The 24614-nt window shown below is 46.1% G+C and overlaps 2 protein-coding genes across 10 annotated transcripts in view; both read left to right on the top strand.

Moving 5' to 3' along the window:
• The window catches only part of LOC142490564 (uncharacterized), a 34026-nt gene extending 27624 nt beyond the window's left edge, over positions 1-6402 (top strand). Inside the window, 2 exon segments of the mRNA XM_075593002.1 lie at positions 5205-5416; positions 6206-6402. Coding sequence (XP_075449117.1) covers positions 5205-5416; positions 6206-6402 — 409 coding nt within the window.
• LRRC2 (leucine rich repeat containing 2) overlaps positions 1-24614 on the top strand; it is a 435439-nt gene that overhangs the window by 109807 nt on the left and 301018 nt on the right. For all 9 annotated transcript variants that reach the window (XM_075599516.1, XM_075599535.1, XM_075599497.1 and 6 more), the window contains one exon: positions 9417-9560. In XM_075599516.1, coding sequence (XP_075455631.1) covers positions 9436-9560 — 125 coding nt within the window. In that variant the 5' untranslated portion in view covers positions 9417-9435. The remainder of the gene's footprint in view (positions 1-9416; positions 9561-24614) is intronic.

Here is a 24614-nt window from a genome sequence, read left to right on the forward strand (position 1 = left end):
CCCCCTCCCCGATCAGCCTGCTCTCCCCCCTCCCCGATCATCCCGCTCTCCCCCTCCCCGATAAGCCTGCTCACCCCCCTCCCGATCAGCCCGCTCTCCCCCCTCCCCGATCAGCCCGCTCAGAGAACTGCAGGCAGCAGCGCGCTCAAGCATTGAGGCACTTCCGTGCCTGCTAGAGCGCGTGCGTGCAGTCCTGCCTTCTCTGCCGCCTCCTCCGAGCAAACCGAGGTAGAGAGGGAGGGGGTGTCATTGGAGGTGCAGGGGGGGTGTCGTTAGAGGTGCAGGGAGGGTGTCATTAGAGGTGCAGGGGGGTGTCATTGGAGGTGCAGGGGGGGGAGTCATTGGAGGTGCAGGCGGGGGGGGTCATTGTAGGTGCATGGGGGGGGTCATTGGAGGTGCAGGGGGGGTCATTGGAGGCGCAGGGGGGTCATTGGAGGTGCAGGGGGGTCATTGGAGTTGCAGCGGGGGTCATTGGAGGTGCAGGGGAGGGTGATTGGAGGTGCAGGGGGGGGTGATTGGAGGTAGGGGGGTTATTGGAGGTAGGGGGGTGATTTGGAGGTGGGGGGGTGATTGGAGGTAGGGGGAGGTGATGTGAGGTGCAGGGGGGAGAATGATGTGAGGTGCAGGGGGGAGAATGATGTGAGGTGCAAGGGGGGTGAGTGATGTGGGGTGCAGGGAGGGAGAGTGATGTGAGGTGCAGGGGGGAGAATGATGTGAGGTGCAGGGAGGGATAGTGATGTGAGGTGCAGGGAGGGAGAGTGATGTGAGGTGCAGGGGGGGAGAGTGATGTGAGGTGCAGGGGGGGAGAATGATGTGAGGTGCAGGGGGGGAGAATGATGTGAGGTGCAGGGGGGGAGAAGGATGTGAGGTGCAGGGGGGGGTGGGATGTCTGTGGTGTGCAGGGGGGTATTGTGTGTTTGATGTGGAGAGGGAGTATTATGTGTGTGGGTGAGGGGGAGAGATTGGGGTATGAGATATAGGTGGGGGAGTATCGCAAAGGTTGATAGTGAGGGGTGCTGGGGGAGATATATGAGGATGATGATGATGATGATGATGAGAGGTGCTGGAGGAGAGATGATGATGATGATGATGATGATGATGATGATGATGATGATGATGATGATGATGATGATGATGATTTTTCCGTCGCGGCCCAATTTTTTTTTCCTTGGAGCAGTTCGGCCCTTCTCGCTTTACGAGTTGTGCAGGCCTGCCTTATTTTTTAGGGAAGGAGTGCGCTCCGGCTGTGTGGCACGCTCCCCTTCCTCCCAGCCCGCTTCAGTGGTGCGACACGCTTCCTCCCCTCCAGCACCAGAAGTTGATGCGCTGACACGCTCCTCCCCATCCCCTCCCTCCCCTGGCCAGGCCCGCCACCACCGCTTCCTTCCCTTTCTTTCTCAGCCGCCGCGATCTGGTTAGGAGACGGGGCTGATGCCTGATGCGGGGGACAGGGGCTGATGCCTGATACGGGGGCGACGGGGGCTGATGCCTGATACGGGAGCAACAGGGGCTGATGCCTGGGATGGGGGGGAAGGGGGCTGATGCCTGGGATGGGGGGTAGGGAGGCTGATGCCTGGGACCGGGGGAGGGGGGCTGATGCCTGGGATGGGGGACAGGGGCTGATGCTTGATATGGGGGAGGGGAGCTGGTGCCTGATGAGGGGGACAGGGGCTGATGCCTGATACGGGGGATGGGGGCTGATACCTGATACGGGGAGGGGTGGGGGCTGATGCCTGGGATGGGGGGTAGAGGGCTGCTGCTGCCTGATGAGGGGGCTGCTGGGGGAGATGATGAAGGGTGATGGGGCAGATGATGAAGGGTACTGCGGCAGATGATGAAGGGTGCTGGGGCAGATGATGAAGGGTGCTGGGGGAGATGTTGGAGGTTGCTGGGGTAGATGATGAAGGGTGCTGGGGCTGATGATGAAGGGTGCTGGGGCAGATGATGAAGGGTGCTGGGGCAGATGATGAAGGGTGCTGGGGGAGATGAGGGGGTTTACATGAGATGATGATGGATGAAATGAGATGAGGAGGAAGATAGTGATGGTGGCATGAGGGGGGAGAGGAGGAGGGGGGTGAGGGAGCTTGAGGGGGTGAGAGGAGGAGGGGGGTGAGGGAGCTTGAGGGGGTTATGGTCTGAGAATTTATAAACTTTTTCAAACCGTGTGTTTAAAATTTTCGCATGCGCAACATAATACCTACATTTTTACATGGTGTGACTATTTTCACTTCTAATTCGCCACACTTGTGGCTACATTGAAAAATAGGTTGCCCACCCCTGCTCTAAGACCTCTGTTAAGAGGCTATTACATGAATCCACAACCCTTTCCTTGAAGAGAACTTCCTCACATTTCTCTTTAATCTGCCACTCTCAAGTGCCTTTTATTAACCTTTTATTCTAGCACTTCTCTGAAATATGTGTAGCCAGGTCTCCCCTGCTGAGCAGCACCCCCCTCACCTGGTGTTCGATCGCGGGCGCCGCCGAGGCCAATGGCGGCCCCGCGCGGCGATCGAACCGGTGAGAGCAGTCAGGTCCCGGCTCGGGGATTGCTGGGGACGCGAGCAGGGCTTCCGGCGCTCCCGGAGCCGGGCGGTAAGGGCGCAGCCATTGCCCCTTAGTTTGCGCATGCGCAGTGGTCGCGCATGCGCAGTTAGAGCCCCAGAGCCCGGGCGAAGTCGCGCGAGGGCTAGGTTAGGCAGGGGAAGATTGAGGAAGCCCCCTATAGCTCGTGCATGCGCAGGAAAGGCGCGCACGCGGCCCCTATGTGTTTTTAGGCTCCATGGGACTACAACTCCCATGGGGCATAGCGAGACAGGCACCAGGTGCCTCATAGGAGCCAATAGGGCTGCAGGATTGCGCTGGAGGAAAGGATACATTTCGCGGGCTTGCACCACACTAGTCAGTCAGAGTCAGGAGCCCAAGGAAGGAGGTAGGGTGCAGGAGCCGGGGACTCCCTGCACTAGGCCAGCGGCCCTAAGGTCCAAGCTAGCCCTTATTCCCCACCAGGTTAGTGAGTGTTGCCAGGGACAGTCTCAGGTTAGGGACCCCTGTCACTCATGGTAGTTAGAGCTGGGGAATCGAAAGGGATAAGGGGGCGTAAGGTTAGTCTGCAGACGCATTGCGGTAGGCTTTCGGTGAATTAGTGGCACGAGACAGCTGGGGGGTTCATAGCGGTAACCAGTCCGGGGAGCCATAGCCCAGGGTGCGTGTTGCGAGTGGCGAGGCGCTGGGGGGGTTCATAGCGGTAACCAATCCGGGGAGCCATTGCCCAGGCCGGCGTTGCGCGTAGTACGAGGCAACTGGGGGGGTTCATAGCGGTAACAAATCCGGGGAGCCATGGCCCAGGGCCCGTATTATGAGTAGGGTGGGTACAAGACCTACTTATATAGGATAGGCAACCCCGAATGCCCTAGGAGATTGACCCTTAAGCCACTTAAGGATGCTGTGTTATAGGGACAGCCTATAGTGCAGTGTGTGTCACGTTGCTATACCGTCAGTTAGGGACTCAGCGGATGCTGCGGTTCCAGTGACGGAGTTCGGACCCACGTTGGGGTCACAGAGAATATCGCCAGGAGTTCGGTTGGAGGATCAGACGGATTCATCACGCGTCTGACCCTTTGTGAAGCGTTGCTGATCCGAGCACCGGAGTGCTCGGCAGGTATCTGATACATAAGTGCACCACCGGGCCCTTAGCTTAATAGTGACTGCGCAGTCACCCATTGACTCTCTGAAAGAGTGCGGGACATTGGGTGGGGTTCTTTGGACATTGGGTGGGATCACCTAGTGTTGGGGAATCGTCCTGCGAGACGTCACGGTTAGTGTCTCCTCCTGAGAGGGACACAGGTTATGTTATGAATGTGATGTGTCGTATTACATGTTAGTAAATTCGCTAGTTATTATACCGCATTGTGTATGTGATCATTGTGTTTGTCCTGCGAGGATCCACTCCCCCTCTGGTGGGAGCCATCGCAGGTGGAGGCGCTGCATCGTGTAAGTGAATACCCATAGTGTTGGGTTATACCCCAGGTTCCCCGTGGCGGAAGCTCAGCCCTCCTGTGAGCCAACAGGTAACACACCACATTCGAGAAACATTGTATGTTCCTACACCTCCACAGTATAATCTGCGATTGGGGGGGGGGGAAACCCGTTACATTTGGAGGCGCTGCTGAGAGAGACCTGGGGTGCCCTGTTCCTTTTTTTTCTCAAATTGTCCAAGTCCTATTTTTTTTTGTCCACCATGGTTGTCAAGTCCGGACACGAGGTCCTCGCCTGGGCCTTGAGGATAAATAATCTTAGTCCCCGCCGTGTGGTGGCTTTAGAAGGCGTTCCCGCCAATATATCTGAAGATGAGATCTATGAGCATATGCGTAAAATCCCCGGATAACAGCACGCTCTTCTTATAGACCTAGAGCTAGCTTCCACATCCTCGTAGAGATCGCGGCTTTTTGTCGTGTCATCATCGAGGGATATATGCCCGTCCGAGTCATCGTCCACGTTATTTATGCCCGGGTGTCCCCCTGAGGGTTACCCTTTAGTATACGCTGACCCCGCGCCATGGCAACTTCCTCCAAGTGAGATGCGTGCACAGGAAAGTATTGCAACTATCTGTCCGGGTTTGGCGCGAAAATCAGAGTCCCTCCCCTGTGATGTGAGTGACTCCGCTCAGAGCCAGAGCCCCTCTCTTGTAGGACTCGCCCTTCCTTCACATTTCACCAGGGGGAGCAAGCCCTGGGATTTGCAACCATATGTTGAGGCAGTAATAGACTCTTTCTTCTCTAAGGATGAGATGAGGTATGAGGATGAGAGAGACTGTCGGGACATACACCCCAATGTGTATGTGGCCTGGCGAGCACCAGGAATAGATGGCCTTATGTTAATGTGCCCCTGCCTGCAAGAAGCCTATGACGAGGGAGCCGACATGTCCCAGTTACCGCTAGACTTCAAGACGACTGAGGTAGGCGGGGAACCGGGTGTACAGTGCTTTAGTCCCACCTGTGACTGTCATAGAGGTGCACTGGCGTGGGAGCCCAAATGTGAAGGCTGCGGTGTGCGGTTCTTGAAGCCTATTATACCCCAGGCTACGGAGCCAGTTGAGGAAGAAGCGGGGAAGCCTGACCCCTCTGCAAAAGTGAGTGACACTGCTAATCAGTCTGTCCTAATTCCAGAGACCTCAGGTGACCCGTGTGTCCAAAACCATGTTGCAGAACCGGTTCCAGATCCTCTCAAAGGGGATGTCCTAGTGGTAGAAAGGAACCTCCTGCCCAGCCCGCTAAGGAGCCAAGCGAACCATTGGCGGAGAAGAGCGCGACCGCAGTGGAGGTACCGGAGCACGCCCGCTTCGTACCAACAACCATTGGCTGTATCGCAGAAGACCCCGGTGACTCATTGGCGGAGGATCCTATCGTGATATCCGCAGGTAAAGAGGTGGAAGTCCCATCGGTGGCGATGCGCCTACCGGCGAACCACCCCAGCAGTGATACAGAGGAAACAGAGGAATCACAGGAGCCTGCTGTGGGCCCGTGTGCCCTAGAGGAGGTGTATCCAGATGTTGCGGACCCTGCTGTGGGCCCGTGTGCTCTACAACGGCCAGTCCGGCCTACTACAGAGGTACCATCGGTCCTAGAAGAAGGACCAGTACCTCCCGACGACCAGGGTGAGTCGACTGCCCCAGAGGTGTTGGGGGTGAGCCTCCAGGTGACCGCGGAGCACGATGGCTCCTTAAGTCTGGACGCCCAGGCGAAGGGCTCCCCTCTGCATCGCGTCCTGGCGGAGGTGTCCTCCTTCGAAGGTAGCTGTCCCGCAGTACGAGTGGACCAGTACCCACTGCCTATCGTTCCAGAAGAAGAGAAACCCATCGCAAGCCAGCAGAGTGGTAAGGAACCCCCTTGCTCCCCACAGGCTCCGATGGAGGTGGCCGTGCAACAGGCCAGAGTTACGGTTCCTGATCTGAGTGAGAGCCCGTGCGCTCCAACCCAAATGGTCCCAGGACTGGGATCCAACGCTCCCGAGTTTAAGGACAGCAAGTGGACTGCCCCAGAAGTACAGGGGGCAGGTCCCGAGACAGCCGAGGTGGGAACTGACAGCGTCCCCGAGGACCTGTTGGCCACCGTGAATCACCGCAGTGGTAAGGTATCAACCCTTTACCCCCTGCCAGGTGAAGCAGAGACTTTGAGTAAAGAGACAGTGTCCAATTCTCGCTTCTCAGTAGAAGCTGAGCACATACGTAGGGACAAGGACTATGTGGCAAAGGTACTAGTAGGAGTTGCCTCCTTTGAGCCCAAAAAGAAGCGGCCCATTCGCCAAGAAGTGGACCGCGGGAAAGGTCCTGGCCGCCTGGCCTTCTGCTTCCAGGCCATGGACGACCAGGTAAAGGCCGGTTTGAAGGACAATTCCTTCCACTAGGGGGAGGAAGTAGCACTGAACCAGTGACTGTTACTCCAGAGTGTGCTTTCCGCGAGATTCACTCCGGGGAGGCTCACGGATGCAAAAGTGAGGTACCCCCATCTGATCAGTTAGGGGCACCCCACAAATGGTCTCAGCAAGCAGCTGATACTCAGCTGGCCTCGGGTATTATGGGGTGTGATGTGACATGTTTTGGTGAGGTTAAAGTCGACCTGATAAGTGTACCGGTTATACCCTGCAATTTTTCATTGTATAAAATTGTGCCATGTTATGTCATTCCCCAAGCGAGGGCGTTGGGTTTTTCACCAGGGGGAGGATGTAGCCAGGTTTCCCCTGCTGAGCAGCACCCCCCTCACCTGGTGTTCGATCGCGGGCGCCGCCGAGGCCAATGGCGGCCCCGTGCGCCGATCAAACCGGAGAGAGCAGTCAGGTCCCGGCTTGGGGGTTGCTGGGGATGCGTGTGGCCGGTTACTAAGGCCGCACGCGCGTCGCAGGGCTCCCGGCGCTCCCGGAGCCGGGCGGTAAGGGCGCCGCCATTGCCCCTTAGTTCGCGCATGCGCAGTGGTCGCGCATGCACAGTTAGAGCCCCAGAGTTCGGGCGAAGTCACGCGAGGGCTAGGTTAGGCAGGGGAAGATTGAGGAAGCCCCCTATAGCTCGCGCATGCGCAGGAAATGCGCGCATGCGGCCCCTATGTGTTTTTAGGCTCCATGGGACTACAACTCCCATGGGGCATAGCGAGACAGGCACCAGGTGCCTCATAGGAGCCAATAGGGCTGCAGGATTGCGCTGGAGGAAAGGATACATTTCGCGGGCTTGCACCACGCTAGTCAGTCAGAGTCAGGAGCCCAAGGAAGGAGGTAGGGTGCAGGAGCCGGGGACTCCCTGCACTAGGCCAGCGGCCCTAAGGTACAAGCTAGCCCTTATTCCCCACCAGGTTAGTGAGTGTTGCCAGGGACAGTCTCAGGTTAGGGACCCCTGTCACTCATGGTAGTTAGAGCTGGGGAATCGAAAGGGATAAGGGGGCGTAAGGTTAGTCTGCAGATGCATTGCGGCAGGCTTTCGGTGAATTAGTGGCACGAGACAGCTGGGGGGTTCATAGCGGTAACCAGTCAGGGGAGCCATAGCCCAGGGTCCGTGTTGCGAGTGGCGAGGCGCTGGGGGGGTTCATAGCGGTAACCAATCCGGGGAGCCATTTCCCAGGCCGGCGTTGCGTGTAGTACGAGGCAACTGGGGGGGTTCATAGCGGTAACCAATCCGGGGAGCCATGGCCCAGGGCCCGTATTGTGAGTAGGGTGGGTACAAGACCTACCTATATAGGATAGGCAACCCCGAATGCCCTAGGAGATTGACCCTTAAGCCACTTAAGGATGCTGTGTTATAGGGACGGAATATAGTGCAGTGTGTGTCACGTTGCTATACCGTCAGTTAGGGACTCAGCGGATGCTGCGGTTCCAGTGACGGAGTTCGGACCCACGTTGGGGTCACAGAGAATATCGCCAGGAGTTCGGATGGAGGATCAGACGGATTCATCACGCGTCTGACCCTTTGTGAAGCGTTGCTGATCCGAGCACCGGAGTGCTCGGCAGGTATCTGATACATAAGTGCACCACCGGGCCCTTAGCTTAATAGTGACTGCGCAGTCACCCATTGACTCTCTGAAAGAGTGCGGGACATTGGGTGGGGTTCTTTGGACATTGGGTGGGATCACCTAGTGTTGGGGAATCGTCCTGCGAGACGTCACGGTTAGTGTCTCCTCCTGAGAGGGACACAGGTTATGTTATGAATGTGATGTGTCGTATTACATGTTAGTAAATTCGCTAGTTATTATACCCCATTGTGTATGTGATCATTGTGTTTGTCCTGCGAGGATCCACTCCCCCTCTGGTGGGAGCCATCGCAGGTGGAGGCGCTGCATCGTGTAAGTGAATACCCATAGTGTTGGGTTATACCCCAGGTTCCCCGTGGCGGAAGCTCAGCCCTCCTGTGAGCCAACAGGTAACACACCACATTCGAGTAACATTGTATGTTCCTACACCTCCACAGTATAATCTGCGATTGGGGGGGGGAAACCCGTTACATATGCTTCGCTCCTGCACCTATTCATTTGTTTACTTGCCCCAAGAAGTGTTATTTTTTTATTTATAAAATGTTTTACCAGGAAATAATACGTTGAGAATTACCTCTCGTTTTCATGTATGTCCTGCGCACGGAGTTAAGGTTACGTTATATGAACAGAGGTTATACGTAATATTTACAGACATTCCACAGACCATTAGAGATAATACATATTGTGGGCCTATGTAACAGTTACCGACAAGATTAAAATGTGAGACAGCTGAAGTCTTGAAATAACTTACAGTAGACTGGTGGCAGTTTTGAGAGTTTCTGGTAGATTGTTCCAGTCGTGAGATGCACGCTCACAGAAGGAGGAGCAGATGGATTCCTTGTTTAACCTTGGGACCATAAATCAGAGTGTTGATCTATTGCCCATTTGCAAAAAGACATAATTTCCCTTAGACTATTTGTAATGTTAGAATTTTTAATTTTACAGATATAGCAGGTGATAATAGCCTTGTTAACACAGAAGAATGTATGAAATAAAGCGCAAATTCACGTATGTGTAAAGGAGATAACACATGCTTTACTATTCTTTTCAAAAGCACTACATAAAACCGCATGTTAAATAATGTTGTAGTATTAACAAAATGCATTGCATTAATGAGAATACTTATGAATACATATACACCTGAATATGAAGAAGAGGTAATGGAATTAAAGTTAACTAGATCTGCATCTGCAACTAAACTGTGTATGTCATCACTTTGCCAAAATGCCTACACCGATTTTTGAACGCAAACACTAGACGCCTAAAGTATTTTTTGGGGTTTTCAAAAATTTGTGTAATTTATATATATTTTAGTGTTATAATGCAACACTAGTGTTTTTGTAATGAATACAGTAAATGTAACATTGTAGCTGCTAAATTCACCAGCAATGTCGTTTTTTTCTGCAGGGGATTTCTATGTGACACCATGACTTTTGAGGTGATAGTGGTTGACTTTTCTCAAATTAAAGGACTGTGGGAAACACGTGTCAAGAAGTATAAAGATCGATGTAAGAAAGAAGAACAAAGGGTTGAGATGAGTGCCTTGGAAAAGTAAGTACTGGTGTAGAGTATATAACATATAAAGCATTGCATTACAGAAGAAAACTGTTTTGCTGAATTCAGCAGATAGTCAGATAATAAATAAGGGATAAATAAGAAACAATTGCTCAGTAATTCCATCCACCTCTGAAGTGGAAGAATCCCAGTTTAAATCCCAAAGTCAGCTCCTGGTGACCTTGGGCAAGTAACTTATTTCCCTGTGCTACACACACCAAAACTAGATTGTAATCTCTACAGGGCAGAGACTGTGCCTGAAAATGTGTATTCTATTCATTGTAAAGCGTATAGGTATAAAATAGCCCATAAGGAAAACCACGTGATTTTGAATGCAAGCGTTCACTTTATGACATAGACTGGGGCAATGAGATTAGCGTTACAACAAAAGGAAACAGTTTTTTTAGGGTGCTTAAAGTCAATTATATGACCCAAATTATTGAGGAACCAACCAGGAGAGGGGCAATACTGGATTTGGTCATATCAAACAATGTAGAAGTAATAACAAATATTCAAGTCCTGGAACATTTGGGTAACAGTGATCATAACATGGTCTCATTTGAAATAAATTATCAAAAAATAGATTTCTTGGGTTCAACAAAGACCTTAAACTTTAGAAAGGCAGATTTTAATAAACAGGTCTAATCTAGTAGTAATACAATGGGATGATGTTTTTGCAGGGAAAAATGTAGAAGATAAATGGGCAGTCTTTTAAACATTGTTAGAAAAGCACACTTATCAGTGTATACCCTTGGGTAATAAGTATAAAAGAATTAAGTCAAAACCAATGTGGCTAAATAAACAGGTAGGGGAGGAAATGGACAAGAAGAGGAAGGCGTTTAGATTCTTTAAGTCAGAAGGGACGGAGACATCGCATCAGAATTATAAGGAATGTAACAAAAATTGCAAAAGGGCAATCAAATTAGCAAAAATGGATAATGAAAAAAGGATTGCAATAGAAAGTAAGGTCAACCCTAAAAAGTTCTTTAAGTACCTTAATAACAAAAAAAAAAGAAAAGAAAATATAGGACCCTTTCAGTGTGAGATGGGTAGGCAGATTATTGGAGATAAGGAAAACGCTGAGGTATTAAACAAATTCTTTGCCTCTGTGTTTACCAATGAAGAATCAAGTTCAATAGTAGTGCCACAGGAGGAAGCCACAACCTCCATATTAATGAACAATTGGTTAACTGAGGAAGAAGTTCATAAGCGACTTGAAAAAATTTAAGTAAATAAGGCACCTGGCCCCGATGGCATACATCCAAGAGTTCTCAAGGAGTTAAGCTCAGTAATCGTCAAACCATTATATTTAATATTCAAGGACTCCATTTCCACAGGCTTAGTACCACAAGATTGGCATAAAGCAGATGTGGTGCCTATATTTAAAAAGGGAGCTAGATCACAACCGGGAAATTACAGACCTGTAAGCCTGACTTCAATAGTAGGGAAACTACCTTAAGGTTTAATACGGGATAATATTCAGGAATACCTAATGGAAAACAAAATTATTAGTAATAATCAGCATGGATTTATGAAGGATAGATCTTGCCAAACTAACCCTATTTGTTTCTTTGAGGAGGTAAGTAGGAATTTAGACCAGGGTAATGCAGTTGATGTGGTCTACTTAGATTTTGCAAAGGCTTTTGATACGGTTTCACACGAGGTTGGTATACAAAATCAAGCAAATTGGACTCAGTAATAATATATGCACCTGGATTGAAAACTGGTTAAAGGACAGACAACAGAGGGTTGTCATAAATGGAACTTTTTCAGGTTGGGCTAAAGTCGCGAGTGGAGTACCTCAGGGATCGATACTGGGGCCCCTGCTTTTTAACTTGTTTATTAATGACCTTGAGGTTGGGATCGAGAGCAAAGTCTCCATCTTTGCTGATGATACTAAATTGTGTAAGGTAATAGAATCAGAGCAGGATGTAATTTCTCTTCAGAAGGACTTGGAGAGACTGGAAACGTGGGCAGGTAAATGGCAGATGAGGTTTAATATAGATAAATGTAAGGTTATGCATTTGGGATACAAGAATAAAAAGGCGACTTACAAATTAAATGGAGATATATTGGGGGAATCCTTGATGGAGAAGGATTTAGGAGTGCTTGTAGACAGCAGGCTTAGCAATAGTGCCCAATGTCAAACAAGATCTTATCTTGCATCAAACGGGCAATGGATGGAAGGGAAGTAAACATAATTATGCCCCTTTACAAAGCACTAGTAAGACCACACCTTGAATATGGAGTACAATTTTGGGCACCAATCCTAAGAAAAGACATTATGGAACTAGAGAGAGTGCAGAGAAGAGCCACCAAATTAATAAAGGGGATGGACATTCTAACTTATGAGGAGAGGCTAGCAAACTTATATTTATTTACATTAGAAAAGAGGTGTCTAAGAAGGGATATGATAACTACAGTATATACAAATATATTCGGGGACAATACAAGGAGCTTTCAAAATAACTATTCATCCCACGGGCAGTACTAAGGACTCAGGGCCATCCCTTAAGGTTGGAGGAAAGGAAATTTCACCAGCAACAAAGGAAAGGGTTCTTTACAGTAAGGGCAGTTAAAATGTGGAATTCATTACCCATGGAGACTGTGATGGCAGATACAATAGATTTGTTCAAAAAAAGGTTGGACAGGGGGCGTGCCTCCCCCCTCCCTCCCCCATACACCCTCCTCCCCCTCTCCCCCCGACCCACTCACCCCTCCACACCACCCCCTTCCCAAAACAGCTTCCGTCCTAGATCCTAAAAATGGGAATACCTCACCTCTAGGCTAGACTTAAGACTACAGAATAGAGAAAGGCTCAGAGACAGAAAACCAAACTCTACTCCCTTCCCTATCCTCCCTCCCCTGATGCAAATAAACGCCAAAACCACGACAACCACGCACAAATTGACACGGATGAAAAAATTTGGACACCTATAGGGTCTCCACCTCGCCCGAACCTCCCGGAGGTCGACACCGGTCCTAACCCCCCAAGGGTCTTAAACCCTACTAGCCGGCCTTTAGTCAAGACCGGATCTTAACTCTTTAGACCTCTATAGGGTCGACTTTCGTTCTTTCTCTAACCCCGCTGACTCTGTCCCAGCGGGTCCCTTCTACCCCCCTACCTCCCTACCCACCCTGGCTAGCCGACTCTAACCTCGAGGAGAAGCACTCTGATTCTCTTTATACTACGCTTACATTAGGCATAAAACTAACACCACCTGTACTTAGTGGGAAGGGACAGACTCTAAGTTTAAACAAGCACTACGGACAAAATGGTGCATCAAAGGTCAATTAAAGTCGTCACCCTGAACGTAAAGGTTTGAATAATAACCGGAAAAGGAGACTTGCCCTTCAGGAAATAAAAAAGTCAGGCGGAGACATTGTTTTCCAGCAGGAGACGCATTTCACATCTCACGACCTGCCCAAAACATTCCAAAACGCATATCCGATGAGCTACTTCTCATCTTTTAGTAGTAAACGTCGGGGAGTTGCTATTCTGATTCGTCAGGGCACTCCATTTAATTTTACAAAAATAAAGACGGATCCAGAGGGTTGATTTATTGTGGTCTATGGCTCACTCTCGGGATCGGCAATCGCCCTAATTAACCTCTACGCCCCAAACGAGAACCAGACAGATTTTCTAAAAAAAAGTTCTGGAAGAAATTGACCCAGCTTACTTGTCCTCGTTACTCATAGCAGGAGACCTTAAAATGGCTCTCAAACCGATTGAAGACAAATCGTCTATCTCAGGACGTCTTCATTCAACCCAATTCCAAATACTGGGGAAAAAAATTTAAGATATTATGGGGGACTTTTCCTTGGTGGACATTTGGAGAGCACAACACCAGGGGCAAAGAGACTTTACTTTTTACTCGGCCCCGCACCAGACCTATTCCCGTATCGACTACTTCCTTGCAACCAAGAACGTCCTAGAGGCCGCCGCTAATTCAGATATCGGCCCAATTATGTGGTCGGATCATGCTCCCATCACCCTGACCATATCCATTCAATTTGTCAAAATAGTCTCATATAGCTGGAAATTAAATGACTCCTTATTAAACCACTCCGAGATAGAAAAGGAGATTAAAAAGTCCCTTAAGGATTACTTCAGAATAAACGTAGGTTCGGTTAGATCTCCAGCAATCCTGTGGGAAGACCATAAGGCAACAATTTGAGGAAATTTCATCTCAATAGCCTCCCACAGGAAAAAAGTTAAAACTAAATTAACTAAAGAGCTTACAGAAAAAAATATCAAACTAGAGCAGCAGCACAAATCAAATCCTTCTCAGAAAATTTATAAACGACTGACAACTGCTAGAACCGATTTGAAGGAGATCCAATTGGAAAGCGTTGAAAAGGCTCTCAAATGAACGGGTCAGAGGTATTACGACAAGGGAAACAAGGCCGACAGACTTCTTGCCAGTAAGTTGCGGGGAGTACAAAAAAGATCACAAATAACGGCAATTAAAAATAGATCTGGTGAAAAACGCTATAATGAGAAAAAAATAGCAGAAGAATTTACTAAATTTTATACCAAATTATATAATTTGAGAGCTCACTCTGCTAACCAAAATAATGACGAACTAACGCCTATAGTAGAATATCTAGATGAATGTGCACTCCCCTCCCTTACGGAGCTGGAAAATGCCACCCTAAATGCTAAAATATCACTGGAAGAATTGAAAGCAGCTGTAAAAGCATCAAAAACTTCCAAAACGCCGGGCCCTGATGGCTTCACAAATGTCTATTATAAGAAATTTCTACCTATACTGTCTACCCACTTACTGAATTTGTTCAACTCATTTTTAGAAGGTAATCCTATCCCGCCATCAATGTCAACAGCTAACCTGGCCATAATACATAAAGAAGGGAAGGACCCAACTCAGTGCAGAAGCTACAGACCAATTTCATTACTGAACAACGACCTAAAATTGTACAGTAAAATACTGGCGAACAGGCTTAATCCCATTTTACCCAGACTAATCCACACAGACCAGGTCGGGTTTGTCTCGGGCCGCCAGGCATCGGACAATACCCGGAAAATAATTAATATAGTCGACCATGTCCATATATCAGGCTCAAAGGCAATGTTATTAAGCTTGGATGCGGAGAAGGCATTCGACAGAATAGACTGGCTCTTCCTGGACCAAACATTGATAAAATTTGGTTTCAAAGATTCATTTCTCGAGGGAGTCAGATCACTCTATCAAAATCCATCTGCCACAGTTAGACTCCCTGGCGGAAACTCTGAGAGGTTCCACATTAAAAACGGTACACGCCAAGGTTGCCCCCTGTCCCGCTCCTTTTTGCCCTCACGATCAAACCACTAGCGTCCAAAATACTAATTAATCCAAATATTCAGGGCATTCTCATTGGAAAAACGAATTACAAAATATCACTATTCGCTGACGATATCATTCTAACTTTAATCAAACCCCAAACTTCCCTTCCTAACTTTCAAAAGGAACTGATGGACTTTGGAAAGATATCAGGTTACAAAATTAACAGCGACAAATCAGAGGCCCTAAATCTTAGTCTCCTAGACCCCGAAGTAAAACTACTCAAATTGAACTTTAGCTATAGGTGGTGTCCTTCATACTGTACGTTAAATATTTGGGAGTTAATGTGTCAAGACACCATCAAGCTCTATATCGTGATAACTACCCAGCGTTATGGGAAAAGAAAAAAAAAACTGAATCAGTGGGAACGTTACCAGATCTCATGGATCGGGAGAATGATTTCTGTAAAGATGAACATACTCCCAAGAATATTATATTTCTTCCAAACACTCCCGGTTCATGTCCCTGGCACTGATCTAAAAAACATTCAAAATAGGCTGTATCACTTTATTTGGCAGGGTAAAAGACCCAGAATCGCGAGATCGATCTTGTTGGCATCACGATCCAGAGGGGGCATGGGGGTACCGGATATAAATAAATATTATCAAGCCGCTCACATAAAACAGGCAGTAATGTGGAATACAGACCCAGCCCTTTGTTGCTGGGTTCAAATAGAGTCCTATTATGCCAGAATGCCTTCTCTATTAGCCTGTCTCTGGAGCCTGGACAGAGGAGATAAACAACCCCATAACCTTAAATTAAAGGCTACACTACATACGTGGGAAGTCTGGTCTAAATGCAAGACTACATATGGCCTGTCCTCTTCTAGCTCCCAGTTGACGCCCATCCTAAATAACCCAAAATCTCCACCAGGAGGCGGATCCAAGCTGTTCGACCAACTAAGTGCGAGAGGAGTTGGGGCGATTGCTGATCTTTTAAGTCTTGGGAAGATTCTGAGCTATCAAGATTTAAGGGCCAAATATAACATTATTGAATTAGACACATTTAGGTACCTTCAAATCAGACATTTTATTCAAAAAACATGCCCACTCCCAGAATTCCATTCTCTCACAAAATTTGAGTATCTCTGTAAAACTAAGACCCATCAAAAAGGTCTAATATCGGAAATATACAGTGAACTCGAGAGATCGTCGACCCCTCCACTACATGACTATATGGTCAAATGGGCGGCAGATTTGAACATCGTTATAGAAAGAGAGATGTGGGAAGAAATCTGGAAGGCAGCCTCAGAAACTTCTATATAGTTACATAGTTACATAGTAGATGAGGTTGAAAAAAGACTTAGGTCCATCAAGTTCAACCTATGCTAAATTTAGACAACAGATACTTTATCCTATATCTATACTTATTGATCCAGAGGAAGGCAAACAAAAAACCCCATTAAGGGGAAAAATTAATTCCTTCCTGACTCCAAGAATTGGCAATCGGATTAACCCCTGGATCAACATCCTTACCATGTATACTTATTTGGTATATCCCTGTATACCTTTCCCATCTAAAAAGATATCCAACCTGTATGGGGGGGAGGGGAGGAGGCACGCCCCCTGTACAACCTTTTTTTGAACAAATCTATTGTATCTGCCATCACAGTCTCCATGGGTAATGAATTCCACATTTTAACTGCCCTTACTGTAAAGAACCCTTTCCTTTGTTGCTGGTGAAATTTCCTTTCCTCCAACCTTAAGGGATGGCCCCGAGTCCTTTGTACTGCCCGTGGGATGGACAGTTCTTTTGAAAGCTCCTTGTATTGTCCCTGAATATATTTGTATATAGTTATCATATCCCTTCTTAGATGCCTCTTTTCTAATGTAAATAAATCTAATTTAGCTAGCCTCTCCTCATAAGTTAGAATGTCCATCCCCTTTATTAATTTGGTGGCTCTTCTCTGCACTCTCTCTAGTTCCATAATGTCTTTTCTTAGGATTGGTGGCCAAAATTGTACTCCATATTCAAGGTGTGGTCTTACTAGTGCTTTGTAAAGGGGCATAATTATGTTTACTTCCCTTCCATCCATTGCCCGTTTGATGCAAGATAAGATCTTGTTTGACATTGGGCACTATTGCTAAGCCTGCTGTCTACAAGCACTCCTAAATCCTTCTCCATCAAGGATTCCCCCAATATATCTCCATTTAATTTGTAAGTCGCCTTTTTATTCTTGTATCCCAAATGCATAACCTTACATTTATCTATATTAAACCTCATCTGCCATTTACCTGCCCACGTTTCCAGTCTCTCCAAGTCCTTCTGAAGAGAAATTACATCCTGCTCTGATTCTATTACCTTACACAATTTAGTATCATCAGCAAAGATGGAGACTTTGCTCTCGATCGCAACCTCAAGTTCATTAATAAACAAGTTAAAAATCAGGGGTCCCAGTACCGATCCCTGAGGTACTCCACTCACGACTTTAGCCCAACCTGAAAAAGTTCCATTTATGACAACCCTCTGTTGTCTGTCCTTTAACCAGTTTTCAATCCAGGTGCATATATTATTACTGATTCCAACTTTCTTTATTTTGTACACCAACCTCTTGTGTGAAACCGTACTGTATCTAAAGCCTTTGCAAAATCTAAGTAGACCACATCAACAGCATTACCCTGGTCTAGATTCCTTCTTACCTCCTCAAATAAACAAATAAGGTTAGTTTGGCATGATCTATCCTTCATAAATCCATGCTGACTATTACTAATAATTTTATTTTCCATTAGGTATTTCTGAATATTATCCCGTATTAAACCTTAAGGTAGTTTCCCTACTATTGAAGTCAGGCTTACAGGTCTGTAATTTCCCGGTTGTGATCTAGCTCCCTTTTTAAATATAGGCACCACATCTGCTTTACACTGCACCACATATGCACCACAACATAAGAGAATATTTATAAAATCATGTTCTACTGTTATCTTACCCCAGCACGATTAAACCAAATCTACCCCCTGGCATCAGATCTTTGTTGGAGAGGTTGTGGTCATAGAGGGGACATGGCCCACATCTGGTGGACATGCCCGGAAATTGTGCAATACTGGTCCAAGGTCCAAATTTTGATAAAAGAGGTCACTGACCTGGAACTGCCTATTGAACCACTAACCTTCCTATTGGCCAGGCCGATGCCCGGATTTGACCGGCTAACTGGGAAATTAATCTCCTTTATTCTTACTGCGGCTAGATGTGAAATTGCGGCCTCCTGGAAGAGAATAACCACGCCTGCTATAAGGACGATAAAAAAGAGAATCAGTGAGGTGATGCTCATGGAGAAGCTAACGGCTACCCTTAGACAAAACCTATTCGCGTTTTACAAAATTTGGGAGCCTTGGATTCTACTAACTAGATAAAGCTAACCGGCTACACTCAGATAGAAACACTGTCCCCCCAGATAGAAAGAATAGAGGCGTAGAAAACCACATCTCTCAAACTGATCAATATGAGACCCACCCCCCCCTCCTCCCACCCCCTCCCCCCCTTTGTTACCACCTCCCCCTCTGCCTTCCTTCTCTGAAGGCTCCCCCTCACTACGACAATTTAGGTTATCTATTCTTTCCCACCCTCAAAAAAAAAAGTAAAACTATTCACGAATTAGGCTATGTTGATTGTATGATGACAAATGTTGTATCAATGCCTAATAAAACCAATAAAAAACAAAAAAAAAAAGTTGGACATCTTTTTAGATGAGAAAGGTATACAGGGATATACCAAATAAGTATACTGTACATGGGAAGGATGTTGATCCAGGGATTAATCCGATTGCCAATTCTTGGAGTCAGGAAGGAATTAATTTTTCCCCTTAATGGGGTTTTTTGTTTGCTTTCCTCTGGATCAATAAGTAAGTATAGATATAGGATAAAGTATCTGTTGTCTAAATTTAGCATAGGTTGAACTTGATGGACCTATGTCTTTTTTCAACCTCATCTACTATGTAACTAAATGTAACTATTGCAAAGCGCGCTATATGATGTTACATGGGACTACATCATTAACCAATTCAGTGCTGGATGGGCCTGTATTGTACTTTGAAATGCATTGTAGGCCCCTCCATCACTATGGGGGTTTAAGGCACTATCCAATCCTAATCTTGTTTGAGCTTAGTTGACTTTTAACATTTGTACGGTCGCTAGCTTCTTCTTAATGCACAAAGGCCTGGAAACATCTAGCTCCATTAAATGTGAGTTAGTAGCGCATTCTGTAAAAAAAAACAACGTGCATTAATACCACCAAGATATGCAGGTATGCATCAACAATTCAAGTGGTTGAAATGTCACATGATGTGACTTGGGAAATTGCGTTAAAAGTTGCAATAACTATCGCATGACCATTAAATTGGTGTAAAAATATGTGAACAATGGTAAAATGGCTGTAAAACATCACAGGACTATCTTATTTCGCAAATTATATAAACCCATGCTTTCATGACACACGCTAGCAGTGCTGTTGGTATGTAGATATGACAGACTGGGCAACTAGGAGTTGGAGGTTTATTTGCATTGTTAGGCTATTTGTTGTGATATCTGCTTGTGTTGTCTTGTCATATTTGTTATCTGTCTGTGTGGGTGCTTGTGTGCTTTACTTTGTTTTATTTTCTGTATTTTGTAAGTAGTTTGTCATTTGTCTGTGTCTTCCAATTTTTGGTGTGACTGTGTTGAGCTGTGTGTGTAGTGTGAGTGTGAAAGATGGAGGAAAGTGGAGTAAGTGGAGGGAGTGGGATTAGTGTTGGGTGGAGGAGTGGAGGGAATGTGAGCTGTGTTTGGCAGAGGAGTGAAGGTAGTGTGAGGAGTGGTGGGCAGAGGAGTGAGGAGTGGAGGGAGCGGGAGGAATGGTGGCAGGAGGAGTGAGGAATGGTGGGATGAGGAGTCAGGAGCAGAGGAGTGGAGGTAGTATGGGGAGTGGTGGGTGAAGGAGTGGAGGGAGCATGACAAGTGGTTAGCGGAGGAGTGGAGGGAGCATGAGGGATATTGTGGAGAAGATTGAGGAGCGTAGAGAATGTGAGGAGTGGTTTACTGGTTTACTGAGGAACGTAGTAGAGGAGGAAGTGTTAGGAGTGGGGAGGGGAGGAGTGAAGAGGGGAGGGGAGGTCGGGAGGAGATTACTATAGAAGGAGATTAGAAAGAGATTCTAATCTGGACCCAGGTGAGACAAGAGTTAAACCATGTAAGGAGGAGGTGAGGAGAGGGAAGTAGGGGGATAGGAAAAGGATAGCGGTGATGTGGCAGTAGAAGGCGGGGGATGGAGACTGCTGTGGAGGACAATTGCGGCGGCAGAGGAGGGCAGGGAGGAAGTCTGCCCCAGCGGTTTGAATCGGAAGTCAATTACAACTTCCAGTGATTGCCTTTAGGACAGGCTCCAATCCACAGGTAAGAGCTCTGGACTCTGACTCAGCACTTTCAGCAAGGACAGTGGCTAAGAGATGGAGGGGTGTTCAGAGACACAGGGAGGAGAGAAACCGAGCGATGCTGGGAGGAGGGAGGCCGAGAAAAGCAGGAGTGCTGGGAGAAAGCAAAGGGCTAGGAGATGCAGGGGGGCTGAAAGATGCAGGGGGCTTAGAGATGCAGGGGGCTGAGAGATGAAGCAGTCTGAGAGATTTAGAGAGGCTGAGTGATGGTTGGAGGAGGGGTGAAGAAATGAATGGAGGGGAAAGAAATGGATGCTAAACATAAAGGAAATGTATAGGTTTCAATTTAATTTTCCTACTTAATTTCGGCGTCCCTTAATTTAAAAAACCTAAATGTGGCAACTCTAAGTCTACACCAGATACAAGCAACATACACACACATCAATACCGATGCAGCTTCCGGTTTTGAGCCAGGGTGTGAGGAAAAATCACAAGCATTTCGCAAACACTCTGCAGCATAGTCCATAGACGCTGTAATGGCCCATTGTATTAATAGAGCGGGGGTCCCTGTGTTTCAATGGGACTCACAGCCCAGCAGGATTCACACAATGCGAGTCCCATTCAAACGCAGGGACCCCAACTGTGTTAATTTGATGGGCCATTACAGCGTCTATGGACTATGCTGAGGATTTTCCCCGACATGTTCATGGAATTTCTCAGAAACTGGGCTAAAACCGAGCATTGCTTCTGTACATCCACCACTAGAGATGGGCATATATTTTTTTGCGGATTCTAATCTGACACAGATTGGCTGGTTCCTTCAAGCCAGGGATTTTCGAGAACAGGAAATCCGTCTTTATTTTTCTATTACTGACAATCCGCAGAGCAGATTAATAATTTGAACCCGAAAATGTAAACCATGACCTGCCAATCCACTTTCTGAAAAACTGTATTCTAATAGATGATGGAAGAGGTTGAGGAGTATAAATAGAGGTACAGTCTAAAGCTTAAGCAATTTGTTTCACGGGTTTAGCTGTTGGTTTGTTAGGCTATTGCAGCTGTAGTTCTATAGCTGCATTAGATACTTAATAAAAGTTGTAGCTGAACCATTAGCAACAAGGCATTAACCTGATTCTTGACGAAGCTCCGGCGAAATGTGTTGAATTAATAGACTGTTTGGAGTCTGCAGTCCTGGCAGTCAAGAGATCCAAGCACAGCTGCATCCGCCCAGAGTTGAGACATGACCGGAAGTGACGTACAAGGAAGCAACTACTGTACCGAGCAGGCAGAAACTGGCAACGAAACGCCATGGACCTGCTATTCCAATGTGCAATATTTATATGCAGAATGTGAGTGTGCATTTGCAAACCTGCCACTTTTAATATATTCGTATACGTATATTCGTATATAGACATATCTTGAGTCTCTTTTATGTTACACTGGATGAAAAGCTGTTGCATCTATTGAAGAACAATACCATTGCTCCAATCAGAGAGAGGTTGAATCTCTGATATGCCACACATTCTAAGAAAATTTGTGAGTGGGATATATACACATTTATTAATACAGTTTATTATTCACATTTGGCTACACCATTATATATTAACCGCTAAGGTAATGAAGGGGTTAAGTCCACCCGCAACCCCCCGCAAGCCCTAAACACCCACCAAGGGACAAATACCCCCTTCACCCACCCCTGCTACCCACAATAAACCTGGCACAGGTGGTTAACCCTTTCATTGCCTTAGCGGTTAGCCGTTAAGGTAATGAAGTGGGCTGTAAATGCATTTTTCCTGCCTCGGATGCATGCCGGGGGGCTCCGGTGCTGGTATAATGGGTATCAGCTTCGGAGACCCCCGGCATCAATCCCAGGCAGGAAAAAGGCCTGATTTTTTCTAAGTGTCGCCCTTGCCGATGCTTCTCCCCCACCAACTTGCCAACTTCATTTGCCGTGACGGATTTGCGTGAAAATCTCCATTCTAGAGCGGCGAGTAGCGGTGAAACGCTGCTCGGGGCTACTAGAATTGAGCGGGTTTGAAAACCTGGCGAGTAGCGACAAAAAGTGCCTTTTTCGCTTTTCGCCAACTTCTCGGGGCTTACTGAATCGTAGTAGGCATTTTTGCCGCAAAACGGGCGAAAAGTGACTTTTTGCTGCTTACTGCATGATCCCCATAGAGAACCACAAATTGCTTAAAAATACAAAGTAATCCTTAATCTATCCCTCCTAAGCGTTATCGTGATATCTGATATTAAACACGAACATACTATTATTTGAACAAGTTACAAAAAAATATTACTGCACCTCCCACAAAAATAGGAGAGGGAGTGGTCTTTAGTTTATAGTCAGCCAGGTGATACAAATATTTTTCACAAGTAATGGTAAAAAATTTAAATCGTGTTTTTTTATCCATGATTTACAATTTAACAATGGTTGTATTTTTTGCTAATTCTTTGTTTTTTAACATACTTTTCTCATCCATGACTAATAGTACCACTAGAGTGTGTTTGTTGTAATAAATAATTGAATAGAGTAGTAAAAAGTAGTATTTTAACTAGACTACTGCTACTAATAGTTCTGTTATCTAATATGTCTATTATTCATTAATTAAATAATATATAATTTGGCATATTGCATATTAATTTGAATTATTAAAGACAACACAACCTTGAAATAAAAAAAAACTATAATGGAAATGTAATATGTAATGATGAATTGTTATAATTAACTATATCTATGGTTGGTGATAAAGGAGAGTAGATACAATTTGGTATATTGCATATGAATTGTAAACTTGCTGCCAAAAAATGTGATTACTCTAATGTAATAAATAATTAAAGAGTTGTTTTAATTATTAATTATGTCTATGATTGGAACAATTTTCATTTATTATCAATCATGTTATTTGTTTACATCAAAGCTTGCGTTATTGTATGGCCTTTGTTTTATATTCATTATTATCTAATATGCCACATTTTGAAAAATGTAAATAGATATAATTTGGCAAATTGTATATGAATTGGAAATAAAGGCCAATAACGCAGCCTTGAAATCTATAACCGTGATTACTCAAATGTAATAATTAACAAGTAATCTTAATTATTAACAGTCTGTGATTGATGATAAATGAAAATCGTTCTAATCATGTTGTTTGATTTTAACAAAGTCAGCGATAATGTAGAGCATTTGTTTCAGAATCATAATTATCCAATATGCATGCCAAATTCTGGAGACTTCAAATGTATATAAATGTAATTTGTAGAATTGAGCAAACCAGTTCAAATCTGTTTCCCAGAATTTCCCGGTCTTTCCCTTCAAAATCCGTCGCACATTGTAAAATCCGCAAACAAATTATCTTAACTTCAATCCGTGGGGATTAGTTAAAAACCACCAATTCTGTGGAATGTGTTTATTTCTAATCGGTCATTGTATTGTAAGAAAAAAGCATGACTGATTCATTAATTAATCTGTTGTCAATTCTAATACTTGCCTGAGGATTCATCCGTCATTAAAAAAATAAAAAATGAGTGTGAGAGACAGATGTTATTTCTTCTATTTATATAAAATATTATTTTATATAATCTTTTATTTTAATTTTATTTTTAAATGGCAAGAGGTGCTTTCACTGGTCATGGTCACTGTCTCCTTCCTGTATGAGACTGAGGATGGTGGTCAGATTATGTTTTTCGGCTCATTTGGCAGTTAGGGCAGAAGAGTCTAGGGGTTGATGTACTAGCGACTCTTCCTGCTGGTACAATGTGCCGGAGCAGGCTTAGTACTGGGCATGCTTCAACCTTGGTTCTGTGGGGCCTCAGGAACCACCTGCTCTGGCACCTGTCCAGTCTGTATCAAGGGGAACATGTTGTTATTGAAAGTAGCTGTGTTTTAGAGGAAGCAGATGTAGTTGCACGTTTCGTTTGCTTGCTGGTCAGACTGGTGTCGGGGTTGCCGGAACAGGGCCCACTTCTTGTCTGTTGAGGAACCCCATGACAGGTTTTGAATCTGTGTCCCTGGTTCTATTTTCAGCTGTACCATCAGAGTTGGCTGTGCCAATTACCTCTATGGCTGCTCCTATGGCTCTTTTTTGAATTAAGTTTCACTACATGGAGATGTGAGGTTTCAGAACAGAACCACGGGCAGGAGGAATGGGTAGCGACGAGTAATCCTTTGAGCTGTCAGGAGGTTGTTACTGCTGTAAGTCCATTTAGTTCAGGGAGTGCCCCAGTGGAATCTGCATAAACTGAGGGTGATATTGGTTGTGGTGGGGATGATGGTGGATCTTGAAATTAGCTTAGGGAGAAGTGTCTTGGAAAAGCCTCTCCTCAACTATGAGTTCCAAGGCTTGCCATCCTTGCATTTAAGACTCCTTC

The sequence above is a fragment of the Ascaphus truei genome, chromosome 1 (genome assembly GCF_040206685.1).
Source record: "Ascaphus truei isolate aAscTru1 chromosome 1, aAscTru1.hap1, whole genome shotgun sequence".
NCBI lineage: Eukaryota > Metazoa > Chordata > Amphibia > Anura > Ascaphidae > Ascaphus > Ascaphus truei.